The 27,546-nt window shown below is 41.3% G+C and overlaps 1 protein-coding gene across 1 annotated transcript; it reads right to left on the reverse strand.

Moving 5' to 3' along the window:
- Window positions 1-1,167: 1,167 nt before the first annotated feature.
- LOC101863892 (zinc finger protein 658B) lies at window positions 1,168-21,368 on the reverse strand. The gene is made up of 5 exons (XM_005096994.3): window positions 20,060-21,368; window positions 14,828-15,121; window positions 6,644-6,806; window positions 5,330-5,371; window positions 1,168-3,742 (listed from the first exon to the last, which is right to left on the reverse strand). Exons 1-5 carry the CDS (start codon window positions 20,579-20,581, stop codon window positions 1,566-1,568), a joined length of 3,198 nt encoding a protein of 1,065 aa, XP_005097051.1. The 5' UTR covers window positions 20,582-21,368; the 3' UTR covers window positions 1,168-1,565.
- Window positions 21,369-27,546: the final 6,178 nt, after the last annotated feature.

The following is a 27,546-nucleotide window of genomic DNA, read 5'->3' on the forward strand; positions in this document are numbered from 1 at the left end:
AAAACAGCTGCTTGTGTAATGAAGTTCAAAACAGAATCTGTAGTATGCGTTGTTTACTGACCAAAATGTGCGTTCTCAACAAGGAGGTAAACTGACTGTTTGTTTAATCCTGGGCAACTAGCCAACCTCCTCCCTCTCTCCTTCTCTTCACCATTTATCCCATTTACGAAACAGACCCATAATCTAGGCCATGTGTTGGCTGTAGAAGATAAAGAAATCTTGACCGCATAATACCAAAAAAAAAACTGGTACCATATTTGAAGGAGTCTCTATATCCCTATAATAACCGATTAGGCTCTGATGAGTCCCTGTTATTGCGAAAAAAAATTTTCTAAAGGCTAAAGGTAAAGAGAAAGACAAAACGGAGATATTTAAAAATCCTGTAATTATTGGATTCCTGTTATTACCGGTACTGTTATAAATGGTTTCCACTGTAGCTCTACACATTACTGTTTGCATACCCATACTAAATACTCATATATTATAATTTACTTCATACTCTAATGAACTGCTTCAGTAACACACTGGCAAAGTTAAGAATTTCACACTTCTGTCTCACTTTCACAAAGACTGAGGGAAGCTGATGTCTCAAGAGGATCAGGGAGAGACAGAAACCTGCTCGGAAAAGCAAGAAAAATATTCAACTAGCTGATGACTGGCACAATGAGTAAGTCAACCCTTTCATGGATCCCGGAGAGGAAGGAGGAGCAGCTACGGCATTGTACCGCCTGCAATGATTCTCCAACCAAGTAACCAAGTAAGTAACTTTTTCAGAGCAGTCAAGACACCTCAGCTATTATTAGTCATTTAAACAATTAGGTCTTGTTAGACACAGAATTAATTACTGTGGGGTTGCAGGACTTGCTCAGGACAATTCTCTGAGAGAGAACCCAGAAACAATTTAAAGACTCTGATCTGATCTGAACTCCAATATTGAGCAGCTCAGTCAAGTTTGTGAGCAATTGTAATACAGCTGCTGTCCACAAGTCACTTGTCATATTTTCTTTCCACTAACGCAGATCTAATAACAATGTTAGAAGTTATTTTATTACCATCTCTTTTGTATGACCTCATGGAACATTTTTTAAAATAACACGGCAGCTCACAGTAAAATTGACAAAGCATGTTATGAATTTTATAAATCAACAGACAAAGACAACTGGATTACGAAGTTTTGTGCACAATTTTTCTTCAGAATATTGAAGTACAATCATTGACAAGAACAAAAACATCAGCTTTCCCAAAGTATTTTTTCGAGCTAGAGGGCAAGTTTAAGATCAGAACTAATTTTGCAAGAACCTTTTCTGTCATCTGCTGTAAACTAAACAGGACATGACAGGCACAGTCGTCACCTACAACATTTGTACAATAACAAGTACATGCTTTTCACCATTGTCAAGCTGATAAAAATGGTAATAACAAGATAATTCACAACAAAATCATCATGTTTTAAGTCGCTGTACTGGGAGTAGAACGACTCATTGGAAGTGTCCCAAAGTAAACTATAAAATGAAAAGGAATCTTTCTCACAGCATGAAGCCTTTGAACAATGTAAAAGAGAATAATTAGCCTCGAAGTACACTAATGACCGATGTGGCCATTTCATTGTCCTGCTGCCTGTGGACTTGAATCTGAATTGTGGCTGGGACTTGGGCCTCCACCTTCGTTTGGACTGCTGCTGTGTTGCTCGACACGTTGTTGGATGCCTTGGCGGCCTGCGTGGCGTGACGCTTCTGGTGCGAGTTGCGGTCACCCTGCTGCCGAAACCTCTGGCCACAGATCTGGCAAGGATATGGTTTCTCGCCTGTGTGGATGCGGTAGTGACACCTTAAGTTGTACGGGCGAAGAAATCGCTGGTGACAGACATCGCATTCGTAAGGCCGCTCGCCTGCGTGGCTTCGTTTGTGCAAGATGAAGGATCCCCAGTAGACAAAAGACTTGTTGCAAATTTCACATGTGTGGAGATTTTCACCGGTGTGGTATTTGATGTGACTTGCCAGTACATGCTTGCTGCTGAAAACCTTATGGCAATACTCACAGGTCACTCTTACTTTTGGCTTCTCTTTCACCTTTGTCTCCCTGTGCTTCCGTTTATGAAAAGACAGAGAACTTGAGTAGCAAAAAGTTTTGTGGCAAATTTCGCACTTATAGGATTTCTCCCCTGTATGCTTACCGACATGACACTGCAGCTTGTCTCTGAAGCGAAAAACTTTCCCGCAATACTCGCAAGGGAAACTTCCTTCTTCTCTTGCCTTCTCTCCATGTTTCACCCTTGCCTTCTTATCTTTGTTCTTGACATGAGCCACAAAGTGATGTTTCTTGAGATCATAGAGACGAGAGTAAGAAGAGCCGCATACCTCACAGATAATCGGCTTGTTAGGCACGTGGCCCTGCTCAGCCTGGTGGGCCATCAACAGTTTCCGGGAGGTGAATTTCTCTTTGCAAACTCGGCATGTGATTGTATCCCCACCCACATGACTTGCCAGGTGGTACCGTAACTGCTTCATCGATTTAACTGTCTTGCCGCAGACATCGCAGACAAACTTTTCCATTTCCGACTTTTCAGTAGGCTGGGCTTCAGAATCTTTTGCCTCGTGCAGTTTCTTGTGAACTCTGAGCGCGTCAGAGGTGGAGAAGTCATTGTGACAAATATCGTCCTTGAATAAGCTCTTCTTTTCGTGGCACAGCACATGGACCTTCAGGGAGGAGAGTGACTTGAACACCTCCCCACAGATCTCACAACTGTTGGACTTACGTCTGCTAGAGGAAAGCGACTTGAGCACCAGTGTCTTGCCCTTGTACACACTTTTGATGCTGCTGTGCTCCGAGTGCCGATGCGCACGCAACTGTTTCTTACGCATGAATCCTACATTGCACAGAGTACACACGAAGCTGAACTCACCACCTTTCACATCGCTGTGGTTATATGGCACCGGCCCGTTTGACTTGGCCTGTCCGTCCTGCAAGGGTCCCTCTTGCTCACTCGAAAGGTCTTCACCGGCCGAGGTCTGTTCCATGACGCCCAGGCCGGTCCCGTTGGTGTTGGGCATGATGGCCCCACGAATCAACACCTGGCCTCGATGTATGTCGTAGTACAGGTGCTCAGACAGGTGAATTCTCAGGGCCGCGGGCCTCACAAACATCTCCCCGCACACTGGGCACTTCTTTGGCGTCTTGCCTTGGCTGTTACTTCTCACCTGACCACTCTCCCTTGGCAGCCTGTTCTTCAGCAAACTTCGCTGTAACTTACCAACCGGTCTTTTCTTCCCAACAATAATCCCTGACATAATCCCTAGAGTACCTGTCTGCTTCACAGCACGTGGAAGTTCTACTACCGGCACGTTCTCCTGCCCAGTTTGCCACGGCGTTATCACTCTCCCGTCAGACAACACAGTGATCTCCATCGCTCCAAGATCTGCGTCTGCTGCAAAACCTTCCGCCCCGTTATTCACACCCTTCAGCACTCTCGACATACTCGCTCCTTCATTCTTCTCCGCAAAACCGGGAGTGGCCAGTTTCATCTGAGAAATTGAAGCTGCGTTTCTCATCTGAGAGCTGGGCTGGGCCATCTGATGAATCCACTGATGAAGCTTGAGCTGTAGCTGGCCCACGAAGGCAGCGCCGCAGATCCTGCAGTGATGACGCACAAGACCCTGGCTGGTCCCTGGAGGTCTCCGTGCAGAGTCCAGAGTGAGGCGGGCAGACAATCCTCTATCTGTGCCAACCGTCATCAAATCTGCGTCTAGTGGAAGAAAAAGCAAAATAAACCTGTAATGTAGCACCAATGCCAACATGGTATATTGGACCCTCACTTGGAAATGCAAGGTAAACAGGTACATGCAAAGCTAAGCATTCAACAACATGAAATGTGGGGAATAAAAACATGGCCTTCAGGGAACTTGGAAGTTGTCTTGATTTGTGTTTATATTTGTTAGGCAAGCATGCCTCTACTGAGTCTTACATAATCATTTTTTTAAAATTTATGATATTTACCATCTCGCAGTTTTACTGGGGGTAACATCTGTCCTCATACTAAACAGCTACACACACACAAACCAAGTAAACTTGAAAGGGAAGACATTTCGACCAAAAATATAAAAAAAATAAAAAAGGGAAATCTTAACTCACTTCAGACGGTTCACAAAGAGTTGCGTGACCAACTTTGGATTTTTTTTTCCGCTCTACAAATCACACACGGATCGCGGGACCCGCCTCGTACCCCTGTTTGGCCAAGCCTGAGCTACTTAGACTTCGTTTTGTATCTCTGGGACCCGTAGTTTTTAAGTTATTGAAGGTGAAGGACAGTGACCCCAACTGGGGTTGAACTGACCGGAACTCGCGCTTTGTTTTTTTCTATACAGCTGATAGTAATCCGACAGTCGCGCCATAGTAACGGTCGAAGAAGTCGCATGAACAAGAATCACATAATTTCGCCGTTTTCGATACTTCTATACGTTTTACTAGCTCTAGTGTCTCAGAATATGATGGATCTGATAGTTAGGATCCTGGATATGTACCCGAACACGGCCCGAGTCGTAGTTTTAGGGCTAGATCTAGCACTAGTACTGTGTTGTTGTTCGCGCAGCGAAATCACAACGTCGTGCCGTACATGTCTCATGTAATTCAGTGCATGGGTCTGAATCAACGCACAGACCAGCTTTTATACTTGCACCAAACACTCACACATGCATACAAATCAAGATACAACACTTTGAACTTTTATTTTTGTTGTTGTTGTGAATTTCATCCTACCTGTCATGTCTGTGGAAATTTTTCGGAAAATCAAATTCATGCTAATTTTTTAAAAATCATATAAATTAAAGTATTAGACTTAGACAACTTTAGTTTTTTGTGTTAGATTAAGCTTGAATGTTACTTTACTGTGTCAAAAAAATAATTACAATAGGGTAATTCTGAGAGTTGTGGGTATTTATTGAAATACTCCGAAAAACGCCAGTCTTCAACGCTTGTGACTGGTGAAAGGGCCCAGTCTGAAGTGAGTTAACCACACACGGTAATAAACTTTTGTTTGTTTGAGTAAAACTTTTATGGCATTTGCTACACAAACAGGTCATATCAGTGCCAAAGATTAGAGATGTTACAAGAGGGTAACATACAAATTATCAAATAAAGAAGAAGGATAGATTAGGACGATAGATGTTTGATAGGAAAGAAGGAGCAAACCACACCAGAGCACCCGCCAGCATACCACAACCTCAACTTTCTACAAGTCTTCTGATTCTGAACTCAAGCAGTGGTAACACTGAAAAGAATAAGACCACACCAGAGCACCTACTCACAAACCGTGTCAAAATGATACTTTACTCACCTTCCATTGGCAAAATGTAAACAGGATCAGTCTGTACGCCAACTGAGGATAACGAAAGGATACAGAAGAATATGTATAATGAGAATGAGAGACAGGGGAACAGAATGCATCCTATCAAATGACTTTACATAATAAGCCTCACACCCTTAAAAATCATCACAGAACCTTCAAATGGCATTATATTACCAACATCAATCGCTGCTAGTATCAGCATTTTTATATTTTTGTCAAGGTAAGCAATTTTATAAAAACAAAATATACTATACTGGACTCCACACTCATAAAAAAGATAAGCATACAAAGTACAGTGGAACTCGGATTCAACGAGCTCAGATTCAACGAGAACTCGGAATCAACGAGAGGAGATAGATTCCCCATTTTTTTTCTTCTTTAAAATCAATAATAATAACTTGGATTCAAAGAGCACTTACATTAGCGAGCTCGGATTCAACGAGGTCACTTCCAGGGTGAACAAGCCCCGCATACGTGGCTTCGCTCATTTTTCTCCCACAACGAATTTACTCTGTTCTTGGAAACCACCCATTGCACCTGCATCGTGAACCATTATAATTTATTCTCTTAGCCGATTGTATGCGACCAATCAGCGGCCTTCTTTCATACTCTAGCATGTGTTGAGGTCGGATGGGCGGCCTGCACACATGTGTGACTGTGTGCGTGTCGGGGAGAGGGAGGGCACCAGCGGTCTGGGCGTTGAATGTCGCAGATACAAATGCGTCAGTCTTTTTTTTCCCCCGGCAACTGATCATTATTACAATGATAGGTTTGCCTCAACGTAATGAATAGTGCGGTCGTCTATGGAATCAAAAGTTGCCGTATTTTAGGCTCTACAGGCATTTCAGGCACAACTTGTTACTTCTCTCCGTACGTTGCTTGCTCTGTGGCCGTAATTATCTAAACAAAATCTCGAGTTTGCTATAACGAATACTCGGATTCAACGAGATTTTAGGTCAGGCCCGGCGACCTCGTTGAATCCGAGTTCCACTGTAGTATTGACTTATATTCTATATATCCAGTATCTAAGTACATCTTTTTCAAATCGCAAGGAAAAAAGAGGAGGATAATACCATGAATGAATGGGGGGGGGGGGGGGGGGGGGGTAGAAGACAAGACAGAGACAGAAATGGGTAGAAAGATAGGGATGGAATAAAGAGTGAAAGAAAAAAAAAGACAAAAAATCTGCAAGAACAACAGACAGAGACAAAGAACAGCATAAAACTGATACATAAAAAAAGGGCACTTAGACACAACAGAAAAACTCCCAGAGCAGTTGTTTTTGCTCTGCTCTGCCCTTACCAGTACAGACAGAAGTCTCAGCTGCCTTACGGACTTCTTCCACTTTAGCCACAGTCTCTGAAAAAATCTGGGAGATGTCTATCTTTCGCATGGTCTTGTGGATACTTTGACATCCCCTACCTTTGTTCAAAGGCAAGACCTGTGAGCCACGATTGACAACCACCTGGGAATAGAAGACGAGATGCTTTGTTTAGTTGTTAATCGGCTTTAATCCACTGGCTACCGCCATAGTTGTCTTATACCCAGCGTACTTATTTCAATGTGTTCTCCAAATGATCACTGTGACTAAACTAACTGACATTAAGTCACCAAACTTTGCACAGCTATAGTGGACATTAAAAATATTGTAAGAAAACAAACAGAATATGAATTCCTTCTTTCATCTTACTTTTAGAAAGCAACAAAAATAGGTAAGAAAAATGTGGCAAGAACCAGGGTTGGACCTCCATTTAGGACCCAGGAAAACAAATCAAATTATGTGAATTGTACCCAATTAAAATGTTTGTTTCGTATTTTTTTGTGGCACATACCCATAGAGAACATAAAAAGGACCAGCTATGGCAACAGTCCGTCCAACTGTAACAGTTGAGTTTGTTACAGCCAGTGACTGTCCTTCGTGAGACAAAGTATGGAAACATTGTCCTATGCACAACAGCACTGGGCACTCAAGAGAACCAGGAAGTACCTTTCTGCCCTTTTCCTACTCCTTCGGAGGTTGTAGTTTCTAAAAGCAGTACCTATGCTGCATATATACTTTGGTAATAACACACAAAAAATCCCTCTGAACTAAAAAAAACCATCAGGGGCTGTGGCAAAGTTAGTCCACGGAAACAGTTCTATAACGTCTTAGGCGGCATAGGTAGGCAGTGAAAAAAACAAAAACAAACTACTATGACATTAATGGTAAGCAAGCATCTTTGAGAAGGCATAAGAAAAACAGGCAGAAACAATCTTGTCTTTCTTACGTCTTCTCAACACTAAATAGAATTCATCATCACCAATGCCTTTCACCCCTGGCAGGGTATAGGCCACATACAAACTCCTTCCATTTATCTCTGTCCATCCTTCCTAGCTCGTTCCAAGTGAGATTCCATCTCTCTCATGTCCCTCTCCACACATTTCCTCCACGTTTACCGTGGCCTACCCCTGCCTTGTGCTTCCTGTGGGTTCCACTGCAGCGACTGTCTTGTGATGTTTCAACTGGGCTTTCTGAAGGTGCGTCCCATCCATCGCCACTTTCTTAGTCCTATTTCTACTTCTTTGTCCTTTTGTCCTGTCCTTTCCCACAGCTCTTCATTTCTTAATCTATCCTGCCACTTAATTCTTAGGATACTCCTCATACATCTGATCTGTCCATAAAAGTCTGGACTTTATTCAGCACTCTCTTTGCTGTCTTTCAAGTTTCGCAGCCGTAGAGGGGCACAGACTTGACACTGGAATTAAAGAGTCGAATCTTGGTGTGCAGTTAGATGTTGCTTGCTTTCCAGACATTTGATAATTGATTGAAAGCTGATCTTGCTTGGCGGTTCTTGCTTTTACAACTATCCAGCTGCTGCCAAGGGATCTACTGTAAACCATTGTGCTTGCCTCTGGCGGCTTCCTTCATGATCCAGTCAATTGCCAGTATGAGGAGAAAAGGTGAGAGCAAGCATCTTTGTCGCACTCCAGTCTGTATCTGGAATGGTTCTGAGAGTTGTCCTTCGTGGAAGACTTGGCAGTTTGTTCCATCATAGGTGGCCTTCAGAAGCCTGACAATTTTGTCAAGTATTCCATAATGCCACATGAGTTCCCACAGAGTTTTCCTGTCCATGTCGTCAAATGCCTTTTCGTAATCAATGAAGTTGACCAAGAGTGATGAATTCCATTCAAGTGATAGCTCAACAATGATGCAAAGAGTAGCGATCTGGTCCACACATGATCGGTTCTTGCAGAATCCTGCCTGATTTCCTCGGAGCTCCTCATCTGTTGCCAGCTTGATTCTCTTCAGGAGTATTCAGTCAAAGACACTCCCAGGTATGAACAGGAGTGTAATGCCTCTGTCGTAGTTGTTACAATTGCTGAGGTCTTCCTTCTTTGGCAGCTTGATTAGGTGGCCTTCCTCCTTCCTTCCAGTCTGATGGTATTTCCTTCTCTCGCCAAATCTTTTCAAATAGAGCATAGAGAATTTCCACTGATGTATCTTTATCTGCCCTAAAGGCTTCCCGTGGTATATGGCCGGGCCCAGCTGCCTTCTGGGACTTCAGTGATGTTATAGCTGCTGTAATTTCCTCTCTTGAAGGTGGTTCCGTACACTATTGGGAGGTCACTTCTGGCAGGAAATAGTTCTGGATGGTTTTCTGGAGGTAGTAAGTTTGTTCATCAAGAGTTGATAAAAGTGCTCTCTCCATCGGTTTAGCTGCCCCTCTGGGTCGAAGAAAGTCTTTCCCTCTTTGTCTTTCACTGGTAGAGTGGGCTTGCTGAACCTACCTGAAAGAGTTTTTGTTGTCTGATGTACAATCCTGTGTGTCCGTCTGTTGCTGCTTTCTCTGCCTTTTCGGCCAGGCCATTCAGGTAGGTATTCTTGTCCTTTTTCATGGAAAGACTCTTGTTGTGCAGCCAGTTTCCCAGTTCAGGTACGACTGTTGTCGACTTTGGCCTTCAGCTCTCTTCTTCTTTTGACATTGCTTAGAGAGTCCTGTAAAATCCATTCATTCCTGGTGTTGACTGTGGGTCCTAGGATGCTCTGGCAAGTTGCATTTACTGTCTCTTTTATCTTGTCCCAGTGTTCGTTTACTTGACATTCATCCAGATCTTGAAGGGCTTGAAATCTGTTCTTCAGTTCCAACTTGAATTCATTCTTCTTTACTGGGTCTTTCAGAAGGTTCACTTCATACTTTTGACGACTTCCAGTTGTGACTTGTGCATACCTTCTCAGTTTCAATTTAATCTTCCCAAGGAGTTGGATAGGATCATGTCATTTCCTGAATAAATGAAAAGCTCCCCCTCTTTCATTCGCTTCTGTCCAGACCGGTTCAAGTGGGTTTCGCTGATTCTCAGCATGTGCAAGTGGTATCAGTGTATCTCTTGGAGGACTTGTGCAGTTTTTCCAGCCTCATACATTCCACGATCCAATCCGGAGAGACTTGGACTTGGATGACGGTGGAGGCTTCTGCCCAGCAGCTTCCTTTCAGCTTTCACTGCCTCTCATCATACTCTCAATTCTGAGAAAATCCACGACCAGCCAAGCAGAGATAATAGTTTTTGCTTGTATGTGTTTCTGTAACAGTTTCTTTTTACGAGAGGTTGTTAGCCTTGTAACTCAACCCCCGACCTGGAGAGAGGATGACTCTCGGGAGTCACTACCTGGTTCGCTATTTAGTTGCCTCATACGATACACTAGCACAACATCAGTCTTATTCTTCTTATTTCTGGGACTGCACTGCAGTAAATAGCTATCACCATTAAAATAAAGGAACAGAGAAGGGGGGGGGGGGAATGATCTACTAATACAAGTAGCATCCCCCAGTCACTTGCAGAACACATTTTCGGTGGGAAAAAAAAATTACATATACATGTATATATCAACACGATAATAGAATGAAAATTCAAATAGTATGCGAAGGTTGGAAGGTTTGTATATCAGGAGACAAGAAGTACCATCAATAGTACTACACAGAAGAAGAAGCGAATGAGGTTCTCCTCCTAAGAGGTATGACACTTCTCTGACCGTACAGGCATCAAGAAAGGAAAACCAGGTCTCCAAGCAGGTAGGACTGCACAACTGTTTACTGATTTTATAATTTTCTTCACGGCGTACAAACACCGCTCTTTTAGTTGGCTTGGCGATGGAGTAACCGGGTCACAGTCTGCTGGGTCACACAGAGGTCACTAACCCAACTTCACGCTCTCTGCGTCGTTAGGCGGTGAAATGAATTTTCCAACACATGTTTTATCGGCTTACACAATCAAACAATATCATACGTGCACACAAGTTTGTTCTTTAGAAAAAGCAACTAAACTTCTTTATTGGTACTAAGAAGCCATGGCTGCTCAGGTTTTGGAGTTAGATGCTCTTAAAATATTTGTCTATTTATAGTTAGTCAAAACAACAAACACATACTTGAGTGGCTAATAGCCTATTAGCACATTGATAAATATTTACAAAACTGCTACATAAGATAGGAAAATATGTTTAAAAATTGACTAACTCAAATTTTTTCCCCCAGCACGAACATGGAACTTAACATGAACATGACAGTCAAAACGCTTCCCTGCAATTCATGGCTTTTTGTACCCCAAGAAATGAGTATTCTCCTACATAATGATATACTGATGTATCTTCAATATACAGCACTGATTTTTTTTTCTCCACAAAATGGACATGTACAGAATAAAATTATGAAGTATGATTACAATTTTTCTTTCTAAACATCTCCACCAGCATGCAATAAGGGTGCTATTTGCAGGAGATATGACACAAAAATAAAACGCATTTTGTTTATCTGGTTTGGGATCCCTCGTGCTCTGGCTTCCAATTTTGAGATCGCTTGGTGGCTGCTTTTTGTGTCCTGTTTTCCCAAAAGTCAGAGAGCAAACATGTGTTGCTGTAAGTGTGGAATACAGTGTTGCTCTAATATGTGTTCCTTCGGGATGACTTTGCCGGGGAAATGGCGTCTGAATGTGGCCATGTAACTGTCGATTGCTACGAGGATTTCTGAAAGTGAAGACTGTTTGACTGGTTGGTTTGAGATGTGATATTGCAGTGTGAACATGGCTAAATCTTTCACTGAGACGATTGAATGTTGCTTCCACTCTAATGTAATTTGATGACTATCACACCTCGCAAATAGAAATGAACACAATAGACTATTTTGGAATTATTTGTAACATATAATTTGAAGAGATCATATTCTCAGCGGCACTTTTGATCACTTTACACTCACGATTTAAACAGTTATTATTCTCAAACAAATGAATGAAAACAGGTGAAACTTTCACAAGACAAGACGTCAAGAAGACGTAGAAGAAGCGAAATTTGCGAAGAAATAGATTCAGGGGGTAGAGTGAGCATTCTATTACGGCTCACAAAATTAGAGGGGAAAAAATGCATTCTTGACAAGATAGGATAGCGCTGTGCACGAGTGGACCCTGGTCAATCCCCGACCCGATGCATGAAACTGCAGGTCCCTGCCAGTGATTTATGGCCTAACGTGGGGGCCCGGGCAGACTAAAAGATCGCTAAGATGGAATAATGGATGCCGCCATGTCTCGGACAAAGACGAAAAAAAACGAACAGAAGACAAAATTCTAAATATTCTTAACAACACCAAATGGACCACTTGTCCACCTGATTACACAGAAAGTAAGTGGCGAACTGCCCTGATTTTTTGCATGCCTCTGAATTTTTTAAAACCTACAAAAATCTCAATTTTCCCGCATATGCGACAGATATAAAGAGGAGTTTTCTATAAAATAATTAGTATTTAATTTCAGTCTGCGCGGGGATTTTTTATAAGAACAAAAACGGTAGTTGAGGGTTAATATATTTTTTTTCTTCTTTAAATTTTTAAAAAACTGACTGCATGTGGCGCAAGACCGAGAGTAGTTTTCAGTCCAGTGGCTTGTGGTTGACAATGGGTTTATTTAGATTGACTTATTGTGATATACACGGAGTAACATTTCTTTCACATCTTCAGTCTTAGAGATCGGCTTGCGTTTCAATTTGCTGTCGCTTTTTCATTAATCAACATAGCTAGCTAGATTGCTTAAAATCTACAAACCTAAAAAAAAGGTTGCCTTAAAACTATTGAACTATTACCTACTGGGTTAATGTTGACATGTCAGAAATTATAATATGACGATAATAAAGATAATAGTAATGATAATAAATAATAATAATGGTAATACATAACACATATAAAGACGCAGAATACTTAAAATAATACTCGTTTCATATTCAGGTGGCTCGAATATGTAAGAGTAGGGTTTTAGCAAGGCACCGTGCTTGCTATAAAAAGTGCTCGGTGTTGAACTTAATGAGCAATTAATTACTAATGATTATATAGTTAGTTTAGTTTAGTATGGGGTTTTACGGCGCTCGCAACTGCATAAGGTCATATGAGCGTGCGAAACACAAATTAGTTTTATTTCCAACAGTTCACTGTACAGCTGGGCTCGGGTCAATAGTGACATCTTAAAATGTAAAAATATTTAAAATTCTGAGTAAATATATTTTCAATCTAAAACAGCTTTCCTAAATAACATAAAAAATTTTAATAATTAACTTTCACTCTATAATTTCCCATAAAGGCCAAGGGCCTTCATAACATCTAAAATTTTGTTGGGAAGAACATCGGAAAAAAATCTTGCAATTTTTTGCATTTAAAGATTTCCTTCGGGTCTCTCCAAAGTCTAGACATTCGGTTAAAATGTGTCTAAAGGTAAAATCCGTGTCGCATCAGACACAGAACGGCTTCTCGTCTCCCTGAAGGAGGTATTTGTGTGTCAAGGCCATGTGTCCGATGTGTAATCGACTAAAAATGACTTCGTCTCTTCTGGAGAGGCCCGAAGGATTTCGCGGTCCCAGTTTGGGTTTAATGTTTGAAGTTTTGTTATTTGTTTGTTTTTTCCAATGGCTCTCCCGTTCGTCGTTGATCCCAACAGAAGGGATAAGGATTTCCTCGCCAGGTGATCTACCTGCTCGTTTCCCCGGATGCCCACACGGCTATGTATCCATGCGAACACGATACTTTTCCCGGTTTCAGTCAAGCCGTGTATTATTTGTTGTTGCTCAACTATTTTCGGACGTAGGAGTGTGTCGTTTGTAAGTGAGGTGATGCAAGACAGAGAGTCAGAAAAGATAAGGAAAGTTTTGTTAGGAGAATTTTCTACGGAGTCCAGTGCCATGGCAATGGCAGTGGCCTCTGCAGAGAAAATGTAGGCTTCAGGAAGGAGTCTCCTCTGGTGTGTACTATTTGAAGATAGGGCTGCCGCGCCCACACCAGAGTCCAGTTTGGAGCCATCTGTGAAGATAAGCTCCGCACCCCGGTATTTTTCTATAAGATTTTTTTTGTATTCTGCTTTAAATATTTTTGCTTGCTTTGTTGTGTGTGGTTAGATGTAAGTCTACTTTTGCCTTGAGTTGTTGAGGTGCCATGGAGGGAGGTCAGAGAAGAGAAATTGTTGGATGTCTTGTTTGGAAAACTGTATGGGTTGTGGTGAAGGCTTTTTCTTAGTCGAAAAAGATGGCGATCATGTGGCCTCCTTCGGCAAACGTCTCGCGAATGAAGGTCTCCAGGCAGATCAGGTGATCCACAGAGGATCGAGTTTTCCTGAATCCGCACTGGAGATGTGAGTTGCCCGTGGATCATTTTTTCTATAAGTTTGCGTAATTGGATGGGTGTGTGCGGTCTTTTTTTGGTTTTGGTATTGGAATGACAGTGGCGAGACGCCAAGACTACCGAAAGGAGCGCAACAGCCACATGTCGTTGTATGTGTCTAGTAGGAGTGTAAGAGTTTCTGTGGGTAAGTGTCTAATGATCTGGTTGTGGATGTCATCCGGTCCCGGGGCTGTATTGCCCAGGTCTGAGATGCACGATGTTAGTTCGTCTAATGTGAAGTCTGCGTTGTAGGTATCAGTGTTGTTTGAATGGAAGTTTAGGTGTTGTTGTTCTCTGTTAGTTTTGATGTTTTGGAAGGTGGTGTAGTTGTTTGCTTGGGATGAGTTGTTGGCAAGAGATGTAGCTATTGTGTTTGCGATGTTTACCTGTGTTTCAGCTGTGGTACCATCCGGCCTCTGGACGTGCCGAATGGTGTCTGTGCGTCCACCTAAATTTTTAAAAACGATTTTGAAAACTTGGTTGAGTGGTGTCTGGCTGTTGAATTTGGAGATGTATTATTTATTTATATAGGCAGCACCTCTTTATATTAGTCACTTCACGAAAATCAAGGATTTTTAGGTCTTTTAGAATTCAGAAGCGCATGCAAAAAAATCAGAGAAACTCGCCACTTAGATTCGGTGTAATGAGGTCGACAAGTTGTCTATTTGGTGTTGTCTGGACTATAACTCCAACATAACACCAAAAAGACATTTTTTTTGGTCAAAGATTGCAATTCCTCCGAAAACAGCTAGCAGACCTGCATAAATTAATTAACAAAAGGAACTGTACAATTCAATGTGTAGAATCAAGTTTTAAGCAAGCTTACCAGGTGTTTGGAGAAATCAAAAATTGAGGGCACCGCATCTCGTTTCAAGACTCTCCTGCGGTCACCTTCTATGAAGTCTGATTCACGGAAGTGTCGGCTGCAGAGCCTGTGTACGCTTGTTGGGGTGAATTTGTCTCGTCGGACGGCTTCAACCCATTTCGCCAAAAGTCCATCATTTTCCAGGGGGAATCGGTGAAACGTCAGATCTCTAACACGATGCTCAGACAAGACCTGGGATTGTGTTGTTGTCTGGCGATTTGTACACCATAGGGCAGCACAACACATAACCATTTTCTGTGAAAAAAAGAAGGAAAAAAAAAATCAATGATATTATGCCTAGCATCTGCGTTTGTTGCCATTTTTGTTGTCCAAACGATGAACCAAAAAATGGCAAAAGTTGCCATAAAAGGCTGTACAAATTTTCAAGCTTTCAACTCTCTGTTATAATGTAGCAATATGTTGATAGAGGTAACTTAGTCTAAAGAACAATAATTTCTTGTGATCTTTGTTAAGCATCCAGAATATCATTTGTTGCCACACAGTGTAAAAATGTGAAAAATAAAGGTTTCGCAACAGAAATAAATCAAAATTAGAACAGCACATTTAACAACCACAAAAATGTACAAATAACGGCAGGTGTCCACCTATCCGAAGATTGGCCATTTCAACCCTAAATGTGTGTAATTCAAGAAAAAAGTACACAACATTAAAATAGTATATTATTACATGTAAATTATGAAATCACACACAAGGGGCCTGCCAGTGTCAGTACTCGGTTTTGGTGGAGGCACGCTCTAACATAACACTAACACATACCTGTCTACCCCGCTCAATATCAGTCGTAAGACGCAGTGTGCTATTATCAGCTACGAGGCTCCAAAGGCAAAAAAGTGACTTTCAATGAAATTTTTGTTTTTCAGATCTACTGAAAGTTTGATGTCTTCTGCTTCATTTAAGACAAAAAGAAACAACTATAATCGACTATAAATATTTCATTTTGATTTATTTTGGAGGTGTGTGCGGTTTGTTGTGAGCTTGGGTGATGAGATTTATAAAAGGAATTTGAACTTTGCTAGAGTGTAGCTGTGAGATTATTTTTAGAACCATTACCTCATGGCCACCTTTTCTTCAACCAAAGATTCTCCACTAGTGGAATGTCTTTGCTTCAATGTTCTTCATTCGCAACTATTTTTAGATTTATACCCCTTTTTGAGCATGAATGGTCAGAAATGTAAACAACTCTGATTGGTAAAACGGAGTAAAAATGGTAACTTCTAGCTCACTTCAAGCTTGTTTACATAAACAGCTGACTGTATGGGCGTACCCTGCTGGCTGTTATCGTCTTTTGATCTTTCAGTTTTACCCTTGGATTGACTTTGAAAATTAGTTTTTATTGTGTTTTAGTGTTTTTAAAACATTAATTAATGATCTCTCAAAGTGGACTCCTTAGCAAGAGGCCACCGAAGCGGTCTTTGTGCATGTGTGTTTATGTGTGTTTGTATGTGTGTGTGTGTGTGTGAGCGCGAGTGAGTGTGTGGGTGTGTGTGTGTGCTCTCGTGTGTTTATGGTGCTATAGCAAACGTATAATCAGGTAGCGTAAACACGGCACGTAAGCCGACTCGCAACCTTCCAAGCACGTGGTTTCGGTGAAATGGGGGTAATTCAAATTTCTGTTTCTTTGCTCTTTTGCTATAAAATAACAAAATAGGTTACTGCCAAGGTCGAGAAGTCTTGTTTTCTTGCAGTACCTTTTGAAGGTATTTTCAAATGAAGTATAGTCCGGGAACGTTGCCCCAACAACAACTGAAGTATCTAAATATTCAGACATTTAAAATCTTGGAAGAGCCTATTTGCAACGCCGCGTTGCGATTAGCGCCAGTGCTAAACAAAACGCTGTGTTGCCGTGTGTAAAATATGAAGCTTAATCTGCATTTCGTTATCGGAAGTTCTGATGGCCGAAGTGACAGCTCGTCTGCGCTTGAAGTCAAACCATTATTTTTTTAGCGTGGGTTCGATCCCGGTCCAGGACGGTTTTTTTTTGTTGGTTGTTGTTGTCCTCTTCTCGACTGACCAACAAATTGTTCCCATAATTATTATATCTTATTGCTTTGTAGTTTTTTTATGTAGTAATGAAGCATGCACATTCTGGTTTTGTCCCCAAGAGGAGCTCTGTACAAAGTAGGCCATAGCCTATACTTTTCCTTTTACCAATTTAGGCCTGGTTAAAGTTCAGTAGTGGCTTTCCTTGGTCTGTGAGTCTACTTTTTTTTTTTTTAAACTTTTAGGCTCAGGAGAAGGAAAAAAAACCCTTTCGGGACCGGGATTCAATGCCATGCTTGGAAGCACTGAACATTAGACTTAGAGAACGTAGACAGTAGACAGCTTGTATACGTTCTCTAGGCCTAACTTAACGAGTTGCACCGTCTAATTGTTATCGTTATCCAAGCGTCTTTCGACTTAAACTTGCTCAAACTCTAACTGAAATGATTATGATTATGAGAGATGAACAAGACGTACCTACTTTTGTGCAAACAATGTCAGAAACAATTGTTAGATCTAATCTAGATCTAGATCTACCCAATATTGATCGGAATAAGACAATGTCATAAAAAAAAGGAGTCAAATCCTAGGAGGTTTATCAAAAAACTGAGAAAGCTTCCACAATTCAGGCAGAACTACAATATTATCATGTAGAAACGATGGCTACTAAATCTACATTCTAGTACTGGCGTTTCAAATAGCATGGGAGCTATTCAGAACGTGGCGTTGCAAATAGCACAGGAGCTATTCAGAACGAGTGGATGACCCCAGGAATGACCTGTTTCAGCTTGTTCTCATATTTGAGGCCCTTACTGGGTGCAAAAGTGACGCCCGATTTACTTACGTGATCAGTCACATTTTTTTGGTTTTCTCATGGATTCGGGCAGTGTTTTGACATTCGGTCATTTTCAATTATTATCACATTTGTTTCTTTGCAAGCTTAATAACATGATTTTTAATGTTTGTTCTCAACACTTGGACACAATGATAGTTTGTCTAAAGTGGTATTCACCATTTACAGCTATTTTAATGAGTATGTATCTGACCTACTCTACTACGTGGTATCTGACTCTACTACACTGGCATCTGGCTCACTCAACTACACTGGTATCTGACTCTGCTACACTGATATCCAACTGTATGCACACAGGTATCTGACTCTATTACACTGGTGTCTGACTGAGTTAATATGCTGTATCTGACTCTACTATTATTAAAATTATGCACAAATTCTTTATTCTTTGTTATATAACCATTGGCTCTGTATTATCTTATGTGCCCAAAGGATGAGAAACTACGGATTTTATGTTACAATCCGGGCACCCCCCCTTTGGGCAAAAACGGCGAGACTAAACGGCAAATTCTCTTTCATCCTTGACAGGGCCTCATATATATTATATATGCAAACAACTCTCCAGCCTTCAGTCTACCAAAACGTAGAATCTAGGTCACAGGCTCCTTCATCCACAACCAATGTTAACTCTTCCGGGGAAAGAGCTTCACGCTGTTTTGCTCAGTTGATGAAAAAAAAGCTGTCTTAGGGACTATTTTTAGCAAAATATCGCCGTAACTGTTGTTTCAACGAAAGTAAGGGAGGTTGCTTTAGGTTTGTGTGCCACTATTTTGGGGGTAGATTTGAAAACAAAGTTTTAAACGATCTTTTTGTACTCCAGTGCCCGACAGCATTTAGGGTGAAACCAATAGGCCGGCACTATTTCTCCGAACGTTCGGGAAAATAAAGCTGGGCACTATTTCTCCGAACACTCTGAAATCACACCCTTTCCCGCATATTTCGGATAATAAAAATAAAATATAGATCTATAATTATATTATAGGCCTACCAAAGATTGTTCGTATACAATATGGTTCAATCGGTCCAAAAAATGTCCGTATTTATATAAAGAAATGCTACAGTTCCAAACAGTTTTTCGCTACAGATATGACGTGTGGCCTATGAAGGGTGCTGCTCTTAAACTTAATGTGTTGCGTTCACTCGTGAGCTGTCTAGATCTAGATCTATGGAGGGTTATTGATAACGACACATAGAGCTAGCATCTGCGTTTGTCGAGGCCGCGACCAATCAAGTCCAAAAAAAAGAAAAGAAAATGAAACTCTTTACTTTTGAAAGAAAGTTCACTTAGCTTCACTTCGTCTCTTTCTCACTTGTTGTCACCACGTTGATTTGTTGAATACGTTACAGTTACATACGATTTGTATTGCTGTTCCTCTTTTATTTTTCGTTCATTTTTCCCTCTTTGTGGTGTTATATTTTGTTGGTGTGTATTTTTTTTTCTTGTTATTGTTCTGATGGGTTGTTTTTCTATTAATTTTTTTTTGTTGGGGAAAAGGGGGGGGGGGGGTTGTATAGTGTAACGTCATTTAATTTGATGTTCCTACCTTCATTAGATTCTAAATATATATACCTGTATAGATTTAAATGTGCTATGTTAGAGCGTTCCACCAAAACCAAGTACAGGTACTGACACTGGCAGGCCCCCTGTGTGTGGTTCCATAATTTCCATGCAATATCCTGTACTTTTTTAAACAAATTACGCACATTTAGGGTTAAAACGGCCAATCTTCTTCGGACAAGTGGACACACGCCCTTATTTGTTAATTGTTGTGGTTGTTTCTGGGCTGTTCTAGTTTTGATTTCATTCTGTTGTGAAACCTTTCTTTTTCACGTTTTTACACTCATCTAAAAATCTCTAGACTAGATCTAGCTCTTGAAAATTGAAATAGATCTAAACCCAAAAATTTGCTCCGTTTTTTTTTTTAATGGACGATAACCGTCCACTCAATAGAAAAGAGGGTCAGATTTCTCCGTCTCTCGGGTGCCTCAGGCAGTACCCGCCTCGCTAAACCAGTGGGCACAAGGCCGGAGGAGAAGCTGAGAACAGATACCACTTTTGATTTGCTCCTTCCCAGACCTCGCAGAATGACGGAATGAAAGTTGGCGCCGAACTCTCGCAAATAGGCAAACAATCAAGAACAGATACCACTTTTGATTTGCTCCTTCCCAGACCTCGCAGAATGACGGAATGAAAGTTGGCTTCGAAAAAAAAAAACGTGCTGCCCGAACCGGTACGATTACTCTAGACTCTAGATAGAATAGAAATAAAGATCGGCACTATTTCTCCGAACGTTCGGAGAAATAGTCACTTCGTTTATTTTAAAAAACCATTATTTTACCTGAGGAAATGACGTTTGAGTCGTTTGAGTTTGAGAAATTTCCTCTGATGTTCTTGAAGAGCTTGAACATTTTGTTGTTAGCACAGTAGACTCAGTAGATCTTGATATTCTTGAACTTGAAGGAGATCTGTTTCCTTCTAGATCTAGATCTACTTCTTGAGCAGTTCTACGTGGATGATTGGGCACATTGAGATTGAACAGCGTTGGTACAGCTGTATTGTTACGATTCAGCCGATTTCTCCTCACACTGTTCATAAACTCCGAGTCCTCAAAGTGTTCTGAGCAGAGTACGTTACCAATGGAGAGACTCTCTGGTGACTTGCCTAGCAAATCCTGTCTTCGGCAGTTCACCACCCACTTACGGCACCTCACCTTATCCTTAGGAAACCGAAAAAATGAAAGGTCCGGTCTTCTATATCGTTCATTATTACAATTCACTGCAGAGCACCACTGGCCTTTCAGTCGTCTTTTACGTTTTGGAAGATCGACTACCGTTTCGTTTGCCCCCAGATCTGTATCCATGTTGGCCTTGGCTCTGATCAAAGACCCTGCACTAGGTCTAGATCTAAGTCTAGGCCTACAAAGTTGTCTCTTCAATTTCCAAGTCGATCTAGAGATCTACAACTTACTACAAGCTGGTTCACTAAACCAAAACAAAATAATGAACATTGAACAATAGCAAACTGCTACGTGCGTACCGAATACTCGGAATAGTAATGGCGTGCTATGCTTTTCTTGTTCTTCTTCCCAAGAAACGAAAGAGAGCTTCACAACACCGACTGCAGCGTTATCCAGATCAGAGTGTCTAGAGATCTAGCCTAGAGAGATCTAGATTAGTTGCTGTAACGAACCTCTTACTGTAAACTCCTTGATCTAGATCTAGAAGATCTATCTTAGGCGAATAACTTAAGCTGTGAATTACACTATGGGGGTAAAAAAAATTGCAGCAGAAACGATTTTGGAGTCATTTGAATCAGAAACCTTCCTCTATAAAATTTGTTTAGGCTAGTAAAATGCCGTTTAATGGTATAGTATCGAAATAGTGAAATATCGATACCAAAAAATGTCAGAATCGCATGACGTATCTCACAAAACACCAATCTCACACCACTGCACGGGAGTCTGTTCCTTAAAATGTATTTTTCTTATCCGAAATGGTTGATTTTGAGTCTTAAAACCTCAGATTTTTAATGGTGAGTCAAAAAAGTTAGAGTAGTAATGTCAAAATGTAGACAAGAAGGATAACGATAGCACATATCAAGATGGTCCACTCAGCCAAAAATGTGTCCGCCGGAAGTCCGCTCTTTGCTTCAGATGGCGCTGCAAGTCTGTTTTGAAGCTCTCTTTCGTTCCTCCAGAAGAAGATTAAGATAGGCCTAGCACCTCCTGCGTGCGCAGATCGACTGCTGTTCATCAGCTGTTCGGGTTCGTTCAGTGCGTAGTTTTAGGTGTTTTTAAAAAATAATATTTTAATGACCTCTCGCCTCTCATTCTAAAGTCAAATGAAACGATGAAACAGTCGCCCGTTTCTCCGGAAGAGTTTTTTTTTGTCAGCGTAGGCCTAACCATTTTAGAAAAGCGTTCTTCCGAAATTTGAATTTTTATTTCTTCAAAAACTTGTTAGTTTCACTTTGATTTTTTTAAACACAAGTAGGGTAACTCTGTTCGCAAAGGGTGCGCATTTGCGAAGAGGGCGCCACCGAATTTAGAGGACACTCTTTTTAATGGCCCTTCGCTTTTTAATTGGCTCAAAGAGAGGAGTGGACAGTGGACAGTCTTGTTATGTAGACAAGGAGGAGGAGGAGGAGGAGGGGGAGGAGAAGAAGGAGGGGGAGGAGAAGAAGAAAGAGGAGGAGGAAGAGGGTGAGAAGAAGAAGGAGGAGGACGACGACGACGACGACGACAAGGAGGAGGACAAGAAGAAGAAGAAGAAGAAGAAGAAGACATTTTGCAGGCTGGAGAGCAATATAGTTCATTTTTCTTGCAGGTATATTGGTGCTTTTCATTGAACTGTAGCCTAATTTACATAAATATCTCACAGTTTTGGAGAAGTATGTGTAGATCTAGCACTGATTTCTTGTCCATAAGAATTGAAAAGAGTTTACCAGATTCACTGTGGCTGAAAAATGGTTTCTGAAAGAGCACTGATAAATTTCAAGAAACTCTCTAAAAGTTAAAGAAAGAATGAAACTCAGTTGTATTCCAGTCTTCGCGCTCCCAGAGGCTGCCCTATAGTATAGAACCACCTGGAATGTGATAGATTTTTACACTGATGACGGGGTATGAACGTTTTCTTCGGTTGAGTAGGTATGAGCGCTGCTGTAATCCCCAATCCCCATGCCATGAGTAGTTATACTGGGTCAACTGGCCCAGGATGCCCCATGGTCATGTCGCCCAGCTGGGGTTTTTTTTCCCGAGAGCGTGAAATTTGGAATGACTTTCATGTAAGAAACAAATGTCGTTGTTTGGGAGTGTTTTCTTAGAGGGCTGAAATGGAGTTAGAATAATGTCCATCTTGTAATGTAAAGAACTGAGACAACGTTTTCATTAGTTGAAATGAAAAAAAAAACTTAGAAAAAATTTGTCATTGTATGATGGAATACATGTCTGTGATGGGTTGGACTTAGAAAATACTGTACATGTAGTTCGGTAGTATCAGGCGCTAGCAGTACAAAGGGGAGTAGAAAATATTTTGGTAGTAAAGAAGTTTTCAGTGTGAAGGGAAGTAAAATCTAGGACTTACAAATATAATATTGGTAGGAGTTGTATGGGTACCCGTCGATAGAAAGCGGGGGAAAATCTCGGGAGTACATTAGTGTTTTAGGAGGGGTTAATTGCAGCTTGTGCTGAATGCTTCTCAGGAAAATGGAGATTGTATTAGAATTCGATGTTTTGCCGAGCGTGAATGTGCGCTCTTTATCGACAAAGTTAATTATTTTCATGTCAACTCTGTTATCATCTTGTAGGTGGGGAGTTTAAGAAGGTACAAGTTTTTTGTTTTGCGTGAAAGACGAGAAGGACGGATATTCGGCTAAATTTAGGCGAATGACAGCGATATAATATACTATATATTATTGAGCGATGTGCAAGTATAAATTCTGGAGACAGCAAAGACACCAGGCATTTATGAAACCGAAAGACTGCAACAGCAACTGTTGTTTTTTCATGTCAGACATTTTTGACAACTAACTTCTTTAAGAATGAATAATAAGAAGTCAGCTTTGAGTTTTCCTTTGGGACAAGAGTATTATGCAACGGTGAGATCGGAAAAGGGAGAATCCGATTTGAAAATTGTGAAGTGTAAAGTCGTGGAATCATCTGGAAGAAGTATTGTACTTCCAACTAGAAGTGGTGTTAATTGTTTTGTCAAGAAAACAGTTTGGTTAGTTGTTGACAAACGCCACCTCGATATTTTCGACTATGGACTCTTTGGAAACTGGTAGAACTGAAACCTCTGGTAGCCGAACAACGACGAAGAGCCATGCGAGTTCTTCAGCTTTAAACTGTAGCGACGTCGTTTTATTTTTCAACCCAAATATTCTGACGATCAGTGTAAAAAAAGATTTAATAAAATGAAATAAAATCTTTGAGCTTGTATTCATTTGTACGTATTTTGTCTAGTGATCGTAGACTCTACCTGCTACTCACACACACACACACACACACACACACACACACACACACACACACACACACACACATACACACACACACACACACACACACACACACACACACACAGAGAGAGAGAGAGAGAGAGAGAGAGAGAGAGAGAGAGAGAGAGAGAGAAAATGGAACCTGAGAAAAACTTATTCTGTAAAGCATGTTCAAAGAGATTTGTGTCAAAGAGTCATAGAAATTCTGTTCACAAGCACAAAATTAAAGGAAGTACATGTGTGGTCCTTGCGGACGTTTGTTTGGGAGTAAGGTGGCATTGGATAGACACAAAAGCAAACCGCACGGAATGGAGAATGAAAGAGAAACTTCATTTTCCGCTCCCCGTTCCACGGCCAAAGTACAGTTTTGCAGGAAGACTTTATCCATGCTGTATATATAAAAGAGGGAAAGTTGTTCAGACTCGTTCAATGCGATATATCGAAGTACCCAAGTGTCTCCGAAATGTTTTCAGCGAGATGCCACCTATTTTCAAAAATGTTCTGGTTTCGAGAGACGATATCGGCGAGCACATGAAAAAGTATTGTGCACAGCATAAGCTATTAGCGCAGCCCAGACGTACTCTAGTAGGGAGCCTCTTCGGGAAAGGAATCTAACTGGCAACCCCGTTACTCGTGTGGTATTTGGACCACGGCTTACAAGTTCACGATATTCAACAAGTCGTAGAATTCTGTCCGAATGCTTGCTTCAAACAGTTTGGAGATTCTGTCACAAAAGCCAGACGGGACGGGGACAACAAACTCGACTGCAGTAGGCCTATTCTCGCAGAGACATTTAAACTTTTAGGCAACTCAGCCTATGGTAAGACACTGGAAGCCCTTGATAAGCATCACCGTGTCCGCTATGTGGCGGACTCAAATAAATATATTAACGACCCTTTTTTTTCCACATTGACCCCCATGGACGAAGAAATTGATGAAGTTGAAATGCGAAAGCCAAAAGTAATATGGAATCTCCCTATCCAAGTAGGGTATTTTGTTTATCAGTACGCAAAACAGCGCATGCTCGAGTTTTACTACGACTGTCTAAATAAATTTGTTAGAAAGATAACTTCCAATTGTGTCAGATGGACACACACAGTTTATATTTTGCCATCGCGGGGTCTTCCCTCGAGGACGTGGTAAAAGAGAATACCAGAGAGTCCTTTTTTGAGTCATACCATAAGAGATTTCCTTCTCCAGCTTGTGATGCCCACCGTTCAAATTTCGTCAAAGTCAAATGTAGGGGAGAGCCTTGGGTGGCGAACAAACCTTGTTGTGTCCAGCGATTCAAAGATGATAAAAGAACACCAGGACTGTTCAAGTTGGAATACAAAGGGGATGGTATCATAACTATGTGTAGTAAGACTTACTACTGTTTCAGCGTGGATGATACGGGTGAAGAAACTAACGCTAAAGTTACTGCTAAAGGACTGAAAAAGTCACTGAATACACTGAACAGATCAAAATATTTACGAGTTTTACAGTCTACCGAAAACGGGGTGGTTATAAATAGGGGATTTCGTACAGACGGAAAGGTAGTCTTTACCTACGAACAAGAGCGGGCATCACTTTCTTACCTCTACATTAAAAGGAAAGTTCTTGAAGATGGAGTCAGTACAGAACCGTTGGAAATTTAGGGGAGAGGGGGAAATGCGCAGGACGGTGATTGTGTTCTGTGAGCAGTGTATTTATTTATTACGGTATGTCTTGGCTACAGCTAAGAGTCACCCTATTGACAGTAGGCTACTACTACAGAAGTCACTGTCGTTGAGAAAAATTCGACTTCTACTTGCCAAAATCAGTACATGTACGAGCTAGGTGGTCGGCTCAGAGTCAGCGTCTGTTTTCCGTATTGCAGGGGAGCTTTCGTTGATATACGGGAATTTTTAGGAGAGCAGCCAACCATCAAAGGCATTCAGCTTGAAAGAAAAGAGTGGGAAGTATTCATGTCCTACATCACCTTGATTGACCATTATAGCGGAGAATGGACCCTCGCTTGAAGCATCCATTTACCTGTGTAATTGCAGGGCCAACTGGGTCGGGGAAAACATGCTTTGTCGAAAACTGTATAAAATTTTTGGGAGTGCTTATTTAGGCCACATATGGCCTAAATAAGGTAAGGGAGAGGAGTTTAGCTTATTTAGGCCACACATGCTCAAACTACCCTTTTCAGGCAACTGAGTTCGTTCCACTTTCATAATGGTGCACCTTTCTCATTTAGTGCAGTTTTGTCTCAGTGTACAACTTATAAATCATAATCATAATGAATATTGTAAGAACAAAGCACAATACGCAAAATTTTGCTCAATCCCAATGGTTTGAATGAGGGCCAGATTTTTCCGTCATGGAGGGGCAAAAGCTAGGCTACCATTTTGGCACACTTTGGTCAAGTGAAAAGGTCAAATCCTCTGAATGGACTTCCGGGTCAAATTTGGGGTATAAAAAGTGTGTACACAACGTGGCTGAGTAAGAGTTACACTATCTTTGCCTGAGTGGTACTCTCTCGTACAGTCTCGTAGTAGTACATGTACATGTAGTAGTAGTAGTAGTAGTAGTAGTAGTAGTAGTAGTAGTAGTAGTAGTAGTAGCAAAGATCGTGTAGAGAATCTTTGGTAGTGATTCTGTCTAGTAGGCAGTTTAGTGAACGTACACGCGGCAGGGCGAATCGGCCTCGATAAGCCCCGTAGACTTTTGTGATCGGCCACAAAGCCTCGTGTTTTGATGGGTCTAAACAACTCGGTGTTAATCGCACTGCCACATCTGACTGGCGGCTGCGCCACGGAATAGCGACTGCTGACGTCATTTTACCGGGGAACAGCGACTAGTATTTTACTATATTTCTTTGTTACTGTTGAACTTGGTGTAATCGCCTACAGTATCGAATACAATTAGACCAAACATGTTACAGTTACATTTCGTCTCGCTTTTCAGTAAGCTTAACTAGGCTAGAGCTCAGTCAAAACTCCCGCCCATCCGTTCATAAGGAGGAACAAGAAAGAGAGAAGTTGATCACAGCGTAAAGCAATAAGGAGCTGTCGCAGGGAGAGTTTTAAAGAAAAATTTCTTTTATAATGCTCTCAGCTCAGTAGCAAGTTTGAAAACATTCTCCAGAATGTTCTTAGAGTTTGAACTTTTGTTTTTATCTCTTTGCATTGTCCTCTTCAGGTGGATGTCATTATTTTCAGTTTAGATGCTGCGACTGCAATTTTCCGTTTTATCTTTGTTTTCCGATTTGATATTGTTTCTCCATGATTGGTTTATCATACTCCTATACGATCATACTCTTACTCACATGATCACACACACACACACACACACACACACACACACACACACACAAACACACATACAAACACACACACACACACACGTTATAGTCCCTCCTGACACACGCGCGCGCGCGCCACACACACACACACACACATGATAAATAATGATAATTGCATTTATATAGCGCATATCCATGCTCAAAAGCATGCTCTATGTGCTTTACAACTATTATTACCCCAGCAGACCCTCTGAGAACACTCAAAAACATTCTCAGCTTCCGAGGAAGCATACAGTGCAAGCTGCGGATTTCACGCGCTCAAACACTATCAAACTGACAAGATCTTTCACTGTCTATAGCCGGGTACCCATTTCCACCTGGGTGAAGTGAGGAAAATTTGTGCAAAGTGCCTTTCCCAAGGATACAACGTCGGGCCCTGACAGGATTCGAACCCACGACCTAACGGTTGCGAGTCCGAGAGCCTAACCACTAGGCCACCGACGCCACACATACATATACAAACATATATACAATCACACACAAACACATACACACAAATACAC

The sequence above is a fragment of the Aplysia californica genome, unplaced genomic scaffold (genome assembly GCF_000002075.1).
Source record: "Aplysia californica isolate F4 #8 unplaced genomic scaffold, AplCal3.0 scaffold00144, whole genome shotgun sequence".
Taxonomy (NCBI): domain Eukaryota; kingdom Metazoa; phylum Mollusca; class Gastropoda; order Aplysiida; family Aplysiidae; genus Aplysia; species Aplysia californica.

What these genes read in the sequence shown, in the direction of transcription:
- LOC101863892 (XM_005096994.3), bottom strand. Translation starts at nt 20,581, where the DNA reads ATGGATACAGATCTGGGGGCAAACGAAACGGTAGTCGATCTTCCAAAA. An exon ending in TTGATTTCTCCAAACACCTG is followed by an intron (nt 6,807 to 14,827) that starts GTAAGCTTGCTT and finishes TTCTATTCCCAG; the next exon opens with GTGGTTGTCAATCGTGGCTC. An exon ending in TGAGACTTCTGTCTGTACTG is followed by an intron (nt 5,372 to 6,643) that starts GTAAGGGCAGAG and finishes CGTTATCCTCAG; the next exon opens with TTGGCGTACAGACTGATCCT.